Source organism: Gallinula chloropus (genome assembly GCF_964237585.1).
Source record: "Gallinula chloropus genome assembly, chromosome: 20".
Classification (NCBI taxonomy): domain Eukaryota; kingdom Metazoa; phylum Chordata; class Aves; order Gruiformes; family Rallidae; genus Gallinula; species Gallinula chloropus.
Window position 1 is genome coordinate 7,549,800 of NC_140105.1, and position 9,784 is coordinate 7,559,583.

Below are 9,784 nucleotides of genomic sequence, written 5' to 3' on the forward strand. Positions count from 1 at the left end.
AAGGGCGTATCTCAGCCGGTGTAGAAATAAATAAGGTTTGAAGGAGAGAAAATTGCCCTTTAATACAGCTATCCCACCATTTAGTAGCTCAGTTCCTGATATGGGAGCTGCCTAGCCCAGAGAAAGTATTCTGCAATTCCAGGATGATAAAATAATTACATGATTGCACACTTATCCTCCAAGACATGAGGAGAACGTTCCCAAGTGCCACCAATTCAGTCCCTGCTCAGCCTCAAAGGCTCCTTCTAATCAGATCTCCCCAGGGAAGTGTTTACAAGTACCCTCTGGGTCAGCACTCCCCAGCTTCCAAACAGCTCCTTTGGAAGGATGCAGGATTGCTCCATGTGCAGGGTAAACACACTGCTTGAGGCTGAAGCAGCAGCATGTGACAGGCATGAGCCCTTTAGAGGGTGGAAGGTGGGGGGGACACAATGAGTGCCTGGTCCTAGGGATGGAAGAGTGAGAGGAGGAAAAGTTTCTTTGTTGTCTTTATTATATTTAAAAAAAAAAAAAAAAGTAAAGTTTATTGCAAAACTCAGTGTTTTTAGAGTATTTCCAGAGTCCACAAAGTACAAATGCCTGGGTAAATCCTGCTCTGAAGGCATTAGAGCCTGCTCCTGGGTCCTGTGCGCCCACACACACACACGCACTCGCTCCCCTGCTCGTGCCACAGAAACGTGAGGTCAGTGACTCAGGGATCATTCAGTCTGTACTGGAAAGTGGTGTATTAAAAAAAAAACAAAAACCACAACCCCAATAGCAAAACAACATCAAAAAAAATGGGAAAAAAAAAAAAAAGAATTCAAATTACAGTAGAGCCTCGCAGAGGTGCAGAGCAGGGAGCAGCCACACACACGCAAAAACCTGGCGGCATCATTCCACTTCCAAGCAGAGTTGTAATAGCAAAGTGCTGTAGTGAGGTCTCGTATCGCAAAGACTCCAACAACCTTACAATTACAGGCTACAGAACATTGACCAGACAAAAAAAAAAAGAGAACACACGGCTTGAAGTAGCATAAATTAACAATAAATTATTAAAAAGAGAAAGTGTACACCTTGAACGCAACAGCCTTGTTTGATCGTTTACTCACAACACTCTCAGTTCTCTGTATGGGGTCTTCCAGTCCTGGGTGCAATGCAGAGAGGTTCTGCTGGCTGTGATAAAGTGCTGAGGGAGAGGAAGGACACAGAGGAAGGACACAGGACCACAGGTCCTGGGCAGTGAGGATGGATCGCGCTCTCGCCATCGCTTGCAAGAGTGCCTGGTGCTGTGGGGTTTGGCTATTTGGGACATCTAAGACAGGGAAGAGGGGGGGAAAAAACCCAACCCAAAACCAAGCACCTTCCCAAAAAGTTGGTTTTGGGGGAGTTTTTGTTTATTGATGTGTTTAAGATTGTCCCACACTGGTATGGCTGGCAGAGGAGAGATGCAGTTAATGCACGGTGATGCCACTTCCACTGAAATACACAGAGATGCTGGTTTGGGATGGGTTTTTTTTTCCTCTCCCCGCCCCTTCCCAAACCAAAACACTTGTATTTGTCCCCCTGAGTTGCCTAGAGGCTTTAGGATGCATAAAGGTGGGGTAAGCAAGCTTGTGTCCCAGGGAGCACAACACACTCCCCGGTCAGACTCAATGACCAGCTAGCACGTTGCCTTTCATTGGCCCCTTCACTGCAGCCTCCATCCAGCTCAGGTCTCAGGGCAGGTCGCACCCAAAACCAGAGAAGAAACAGCCTCTCTGACTTTGGGGGAGCTGGGGAAAGGAGGGGGGTTACAGCTCAGACCAGCCACCCCATGGCCCTGGCAGATGCAGGGAGCAGCCAGAGTTGTAGTGCAGCGATGCAGCTGGGGTTTCCTTGTGCACCTGTGAGCAAAGGTTTGGGGTACATTAAGACATACTGGGCCAAATCCTGCCTGGGGCCTGGGCTGGCTGTGGCAGCAGAGCTAGGTCCATGGACACCAGCCAAGGCCTTTTGGGAAGAGATGCTCCATCTGCAGTTTTATTCTTTTTTTCTCTTTAAACAACAACCAGGTTACTTAAGACCTACCTATTAAAAACAGCTACACTTAACTCTTACAGCATAAAGTTTCCCCAACAATTTCACAAGCTAGCAATAGAAGATGGGTACTGGAGAGATGGATGTAGAGACAGCTTTCCGGTATGCACAAAGATGATTTCTCCTCTCCAGTTATTTAAACTATGCTTAACAATCTGAGAATAAATTAATAAATACTACTTAAATTAGAAACAACAGATCTACCAACAGAAAACAGTTCTAAGGATACTAATTGGGAGAAGAAAAATTATCTTCTGTGTGCAGTAATAACTGGCCATAAAGACATGTGGACATATTTCCCAGCATTTGTGACGTTCAAGTTAATAAGAAGAATATTAGCAATGGTTTATGTCAGCCATCTAGCCTAGCCTCCTCCTCAAAATCTAAAAAGACATGAGTCCATGTTATTCCAGACGATTCAGTTGGCATCTGGCAGCGTATGGAACGCTCACCTCTAGTTCGTATCATCGGTCTCTGGACCTTGTGGAATTTCAGTTGGGGATGGGTGAGGACAGGCAGAGGCTGAGCTGCTTCTGCTATTGCTGTTCTCAGCTCTTCTGGGATCAGTCGAGCCTTTACCTAAGCTTGTTATCAGGAAAGCAGGAGTGTGCATCACATCTTCATGCTAGACAGAAGTTACTCGTATGTGGCTATCAGTATTTTCTATGGAGCTTTCCATTGGTGGTTAAAAAAAGTCCCTTCTAGTAAAATTAAAAAAAAAAATAACTGGTGGTGGCAACTGTTCACATTTAAAATTTCACATTCCCTTTCCAATGTAGTTTTAAGAGGTGGAGCCGACATCTTCCCCTTCTTGTGCCGAGTAGGTGAGGTGGAGGAGGAACAGGGATTCTAAGACATGTTGGAACAGCCTTTTCCTGAATTTTCTGCCTTTGTGATATCCATTTCGATAAAGTCATCAGGTAAGTCCAGCACGAGCTCTGCTGCCGCTGCCACGCTCTCCTCCGGGCACTGCGGCTGGCGGCGGCACAGCCCAGCCTTGCACGGTCTCACCAGGGACAGAAACACAGCACCCAGGACCATGCCAGCAGCACAGGAGTAAAAGGCTGAGCTGTAGTTCTGTGTCGTATCCACCAAGACACCTAGAGGAAAACCACATAGACAGCAGTTAGCCACAGCTGGCTAACTCACCCTTTCCCTCACCCACCCACCCACCCACCCCTCCTATCAAGCTGGGTACCACTGCATCATTTAGTTAGCAAAAGACACTCAAACAGATGCTTCCTCAAAAAAAAAAAACCCTACAAAACCACAGCATTTGGGGGTGTGCAGTGTCACCTTCAGGTAAGCCAGACCCCTCCAGGCACCACAGGATGATCAAGCATCTCAGCTGCGATGGAGGCGTCACCCTTCCACAGCACGGCAGGAACACAGGCACAGCGACAGCGAGTTGTTCCTCCCGCTCGCTGGAGCCTGAAGTGATGCCAGCTTTAGGTTTCTAACGGGAGCAGGGGAGTGCTGCAGTGTTTCCCTTACTCCGAGGTTCCTCAGTGGAAGCTACCGCATCGGTGGGACTCTGCAGAGCTGCATTGCAGCAGTCTTTGGCTCTCAGAGTCTCCTAACACTAGTTGCAAGGCTTTACAGGATAGCACTGTGGTTAGTGCTGCCAGCACACTTTCTAGACAGAGATCAGCACCTGCAGCTGTCAGGCACACACAGGAAGGGAAGCCGAAAGCTTTAAGGTTACCTGCAAGGGGTGGTCCGGCCAACCCAGCTAAGCTCTGGATGAAGACGTAGACCCCAGCCGCAGAGGACATCTTCGCGATGCCAACCACGTCATCTTCTGCCAGGAGGGGAATATGGGTGCCCGCTACCGTCCCGAGCATGAACCCAAAGAAAATGCTACATGTCATCAAGCCCCAGAACTCCGAGGCAAAGGGGAAGGCAACCAGCGCTACAGACAGCAGGATGACACAGATGAGCTCGATGTAGATCTTGCGGATGGGCTTTTTGTTGAGGACCCAGCCAGCTGAGACTCTTCCAAAGACCTCGGCGATGGCCATGGCAGACAGGATGTACGCAGAGCGGTCCTTGCTGATGCCGAGGCTGAGGCTCAGGGGGATGATGTAGAGGGAGGGAGCGAAGAAGCCCAAGGTAGCAAACAGGCCAAATAATGCATAACAGATAAAGCTATAGTCTTTCATCACAGAAAAGTCCAGTAGTTTGGTTTTTGGTTCTGGAGGGGTGCTGTTATTTTCAACAGGTATCCGTACGTGTTCCTTTGGTTCTTCACTTTTCGGCTCCGCTTTGGTTTTTCCAGGCACATTGCTGGGTGAGGTAGTTATTTCTACTCCTGAGTCTATGGACTCTATTGAGGTGCGTGTTTGCTCGTTTTCAAGCATGTACTTTGTCTCCGTGGGCTCTTCTGGGGGCTGCGCTTTCACTTCTTCTTGCTCCTTGATGATGATGGGTCGCAGCAGTGACCCACAGATGACGATGCTTAGCTGTAGCACCCCAACAGACAGGAGGCTGTATCTCCAGCCAATCTGCTCCTTCAGAGCAGTAATTGCTGAGGGAAGAGAGCAGAACAAGAAAGCATAACTAGAGAAGCCATAGTTACACCAAGACGCCATCTGAATTTACAGGGGGGGAAGGAACCCGAGCTGCATGACTGGAAGGCCCCAAGCACCTCTGCTCTTTCAGGCACTGAGGAGGGGTCCCTCCCAGTCCATCCTGCCCAGGGGTCTCACGCTCACCTTCTTCCCACCAGCTGAAGCAGACCAGAGCTGCAAGTTCAGCTAAGCCATCCTCTGGGTAGCTGTTCTGAGGTCCCAGAGCAAGGCTGGGATGAGCAAGGACTAAGGTGGTGTTATTTTTAGTGAATGAGAGCAAACCCAAGCTTCCTCTCACAACTGACCCCACCCTGAAACCAGCTACTAGAGGAAGTGTCTTCGCTCTCCTCAAAGGTGCTGTCACGGCTTAAATTACAAGCCTTCATCTGCAATCAAAGTACCACTGCGGTGGGTCTTAGCTGAAAGCACACAGAGCAGCAGGCAAGGACAGGGATGTGCTGCCGGGGGACAGTTCCCCAAAAGGCTGGAGTGGTTCTTAGCACAAGCCCACTAACCTTTAGGAGCAGTTCTGTGTACTGCTGATGTTTTTAAATAGCTGAAGCTTCTCGGTCTTATTTTTAGCCTGCTAGATCTATATAGGGAACCTGGCAAGCTGTGTATCAGCGAGGCACGTCCTGCTCCAGCAGCAGTGCTGGGCAGAGCTCCGGCGCTGTTAGACCGGTCTCTGGGCTTATTCGTAACCCTGCCTGCCAGGCACGAGTGCCACAGGCATGTGAACAACCACCCATCAGCTTTAGCAGCTCATGGAAAGGTCCACGCTGGTATCCATGGCCTTTGGCTCTTATTTGCTTGGGCAAAGGAGGAGAGCAGCAGAGGGATTTAGGCACGTGTGTGTATGAATGAACTCACAGCAATCGGGCACTGTACCTGGTGCAAAGGAGAAGACAGCAAAACATTCCCCTGTGGATGCCACCGCTGTGACCAGCGAGCGTCTTTTGTCAAAATACTGTGATAAAATGGTGACAGTCGGGAGGAAAGAGAGGCAGTATCCCAGGCCTGTGAATAAATGCCAAAAATTGCCATAACAACAAGTAAGGGAGGGGGAAACACCGACGGGAGAAGAGGTTAAGGCGGCTTTCCTGGTGGCGACATTACAGTATCATTTCGGCCAACTCAGCAAGTCACCCTGGAAGAAAATCATTGGGGAAACCAGAATGTTATTTTTTGTTTAAATTGGAAGGGGGGGAGAAAAAAAAAAAAAAAGTCAAACAAGAGACCCAACCTCCCAAACCTGCTAGGTAATAACACCTTCTGCTCCCCACAGCCAGCGGGGTCCACTTTGAGGACCTCATCTGCCTAGGGTTTGTGCCCGTAGCAGCTGCTCTCCTAAGGCAAGCTCTTGGCCATGGATGCGAGGAGGACATCCAGGCCGGATGGCAGAGGAGGAAAAGCATCAGGGAAAACAAACAGAAGAGACAGAGGGAGAGGTTAGAGGATTTGATGCCATGAACAGAGCTCACATCCCCAGCAGCCCCTGATGCAATCAGTAGAGCTGCACTAGCACAGTGGTCTGCGGGATCAAGTCCTAAGGTGGTCCCCAGGTGAGTCAGGGCAGAAAGCCAAGCCTGGAGCCCAGGTCATCCCTTCTACCAGGAGGGCAAGGACAGCTCAGAAAGGGCAGCAGCGTTTCTCTCAAGCACTCCCAGCATCATGGGGAACAAACACCACCCCCCCACCCCCCCCTCAGAGCTGCACTTGAACAGAGAAGCAGAGAGTTTGGGAGGTACAGGAGTAGGACGACTCACCGGAGATGACACCAATTGTGACATACATGTCCACAACAGTGCAGGCGAAGGAGGCAGTGACCATGCCGGTGCTGATGAGCACCCCTCCGGCCATCACCACGAGGCGGTGACCAAAGCGATTGCTGAGGACCGTTGACAGAGGAGCTGGGTGGGTGGAAAACACCTGAGTCAGCAACTTCTGGCTACTATCTCCTTGAGATGCATTTCTCATACCCCTGCCTGGGTCTCCGTAACATACCACCTCCCCTCCTGCCTGCTGGCCTCGCACAACAGAGTATGTCCTCAGAGCTCACAGCACATAGGATGTGCTGACAACATTGTAATAGTCTAAATCAGGAGAGACCTGCAGCAACATCCACAGAAACCAGCGGATTTCTGCCAGACTCAGGCTCTCTCTAATCCTTGTTGCTACAGTCAGGTTTCCAAACTCTCGGCATCACCCCTCACCAAAAAGAGCTGAATGGCCAGGCTGGGGTTGGGTCACAGACCACATCCCCGTGCCACACAGCAAGAACCGAGATGGGGATCAAAGGGACTTGTGTGCCATCACAGGCACTTCTTGGTATTTCAGGAGCAGGCAGCCCCCTGGCTTTATGGCCGTTACTTACACGGAGCCATCGGACATGAGAGTCACAGCACCATGTCCCCGTATGCTGACTCAGCAATACAACTACCCCTTGCACTCACGCCAAACGCCTGTCGCTCTCACCTGTGAAAGTCTGTACAAACACACATATGGATATTATCCAGGATATCCTGCTGTTGGTTTCGTCAAAGCTTTCCATCAGGTCGTTAAAGAAGACACCGAAGGACTTTATAATGCCATAGGTGAGAGCTTCCACAAAGAAGAAAGCAAAAGCAATTGTCCACCCCCATCCTCCATCAGGCACTTTAGTATAAACGTTCGGAGCGGTGCACGGCATCTTTACAGCTTTGACAGTCATGTTTTTGATCTGGAAACGAGGGGAGGAAGAGTCTGGAATCATTATAAGATGAATTTTGCTGAGAGGCAGCTGTAACACCTCCTAAGGCACTGCCAGCCAGTGCTGCTGAGGGATTAACACGGGAGTTGGGCTGAAGTTTCTGCCTTTGTCACCCCACGGGGCTTGTTTCTGTTGGTGCCTTTGAGCCCAGGACCAGCAACTCGCTGCTCAGCACCCGGGTGAGCTGTTCCCATCGACACACCCCAGCCTGGGTGCTGCCATCTGGATTAAGGCACACGGGGGCGGATGGATGGATGGATGGATGGATGGATAAAGGGATGGATGCCGTTGGTGAAAAGATCCACGGTGGGACCCAGCGCCAGCGCAGGATCACAGAGCTGCAGGGACACCCCGGGAGCACCCATCCTTCCCCACAACACCCTGCTCGGTGCCTGCCGTTTGCGGCCAGGCCAGCCGGTACAACCCACCGTCACGTCGGAAGCCCGTCGAGCGGACAGTCCTGTCTCTCGGGACACACACACGGAGGGGGTCAGAGCTCCTCGGGAGCCTGCCCGTCCCCTAAAATGGCTGCTCCGGGACTGCCGTAACCTGGCAACAGAGGTGGGGCCCCTCGCACTGCCCCCGGCTCCTCGCGCCCTTCCCTGCAGCCCCCGGGGCACCGGCCACACGGCCCGTCCTCCCCCGGGCGGGAGGGGCTTGGAGCCGCAAGGCTACTGGGGGCCGGAGGAGGTCACCCCGAGCCCTGCTCCCTGTCACCCGTGGGTGCGCTGGGGCCGTTTGTCCTGCGCGGGGCTCCCCGCAGCACCCCGGCATCGCCGCACCTGCACGGGGATGGGGGGGGAGCAGAGGGAGGGGACGGGGCGGACACGGGGCCGGGCCGGGGTCGGGCCCCGGCTGCCGGTCCGGGAGCGGAGCGGGAGGCGGCCGTGGGGCAGCCCGGGCGCTGCCGGCCCCCCCGCGTTCCGGGCACGGCGTGAACCTGCGGTTGGCGTTTCCTCCCCGCGCCGCCGTCCCCCGGCAGCCACCAGGCATTTCCCTCCTCCATTTTATACTCCCATCCTCGGCAAGACTTCGGCGGCTGAGGAAGCCCGAGCGGCTCCGGGAACGCTTCCCCATCCCACGGGGGAACTTCTCACGGAGGACAAGGCGAGTGCGTGCGCGTTCCCGGCGGCACCGGCACCCACCGGGGACCCGGGAGCGGCCCCACGGGAGCCTGGCTGGCTGGGAGGGGGTGGGGTGGGTGTGCAGCAGTGCCGAGAGCGGGGTGGGGGGGGCTCAGCACCTCGCTGACCCCTCCGCGGTGCTGCACCGTGGGTGAAGGCTGGTGCGCGGCTCCCTTGGGGGCTTTTCTGCCGAGGGATGGGAGCAAGGCGTGGGCTCCGGCATCCCGCCGGTGCCCAGGCTCTGCCGCAGCCCAGCGGGCCGGGCCAAGCCGAGGGGCAGCCCGGGGCGGGGGGGCGCAGGCAGGACCACCGGCGTATGCCCAAGCAGGAGTTGAGCCTCTCCCCAAAGTTTGTGGGAAGTGCCTTGGGTACCCCCCGAGAGAGGCACGGCGCCCGCAGTGAATTCCTGTGTCACTGCACAAGGCACGGAGAGAGATTAGATCAAAAGGAAGCACGCTATTTAGAAACAACAACAAAAAAAACCCCAAACCAACCCCCCACAAACGCCGGCGTACGTTACGCGCATTTCAAAATTTAAAATAAATTATGATGGGGGGGTGTGGAAAAAATAAAAATTAAAATGTCAGAGCCGAGGGGCCCGGCGCGGCCCCCCCGCCCCTTCCCTGCATCACTTTCCGAACATTTTCAGACCTGATTTCTGCATTGCCGCCGCCGCACCGGCTCCTCGGCGGGCGCAGGGGCCGCCGGCTAAAAATAAAGGGATGCGGAAAAAGGGAGGGGGGAAGGCGGGGAGGGAAGGATGCCAAAAATAATAATTAAAAAAAATTAAATTAAATAATAATTAAGACCCAAATGGCAAACAATGCCCCCCCCTCCTCCTCCTCCTCTTCTCCCCCGGAGTTACCGGGCGGGAGCCCACTCACCGGGCGGCGCTGGGTGCTGCGGCGGGACTAGGGGCTGCCCATGGCCAGGGCGGGCGGGCGGGCGACCCTCGGCGGCGGGGCGGCGAGAGAAGGCGGCCCCGCTGCCCGCCGGCCTCCGGCCGCTGCTGCTCCCGCTGCCCGCGGCGGCGGCTGCTCTGCGCTCGCTCCCAGCCCTTATATACCGGCTGGAGCCGGTCTCCGCCGGCGGCTCCGCAGCGCCATGTGCGCGCCGGGCCCGGCTCGCCCCAGCGGCGGCGCCGGCACCGCGTGTGCGGCAGCGGAGGGGCGGTGCTGGGCCGCCCCCTTCCCCCGCACCCCGCCCCGCAGCCGGGGCCGGCACCGGCACCTGCTGGAGCGGTCCGAGCTTCTCCCCCCTTCCGGCCAAGCCGCGGCCCCGCG

At 54.4% G+C, this 9,784-nt stretch overlaps 1 protein-coding gene across 1 annotated transcript; it reads right to left on the bottom strand.

Moving 5' to 3' along the window:
* Positions 1 to 471: 471 nt before the first annotated feature.
* Positions 472 to 7,468, bottom strand: SLC16A6 (solute carrier family 16 member 6). Its single transcript, XM_084273346.1, has 5 exons — positions 7,104 to 7,468; positions 6,395 to 6,538; positions 5,517 to 5,645; positions 3,764 to 4,585; positions 472 to 3,158 (listed from the first exon to the last, which is right to left on the bottom strand). Exons 1-5 carry the CDS (start codon positions 7,378 to 7,380, stop codon positions 2,908 to 2,910), a joined length of 1,623 nt encoding a protein of 540 aa, XP_084129472.1. The 5' UTR covers positions 7,381 to 7,468; the 3' UTR covers positions 472 to 2,907.
* Between the last annotated feature and the right edge of the window lie 2,316 nt (positions 7,469 to 9,784).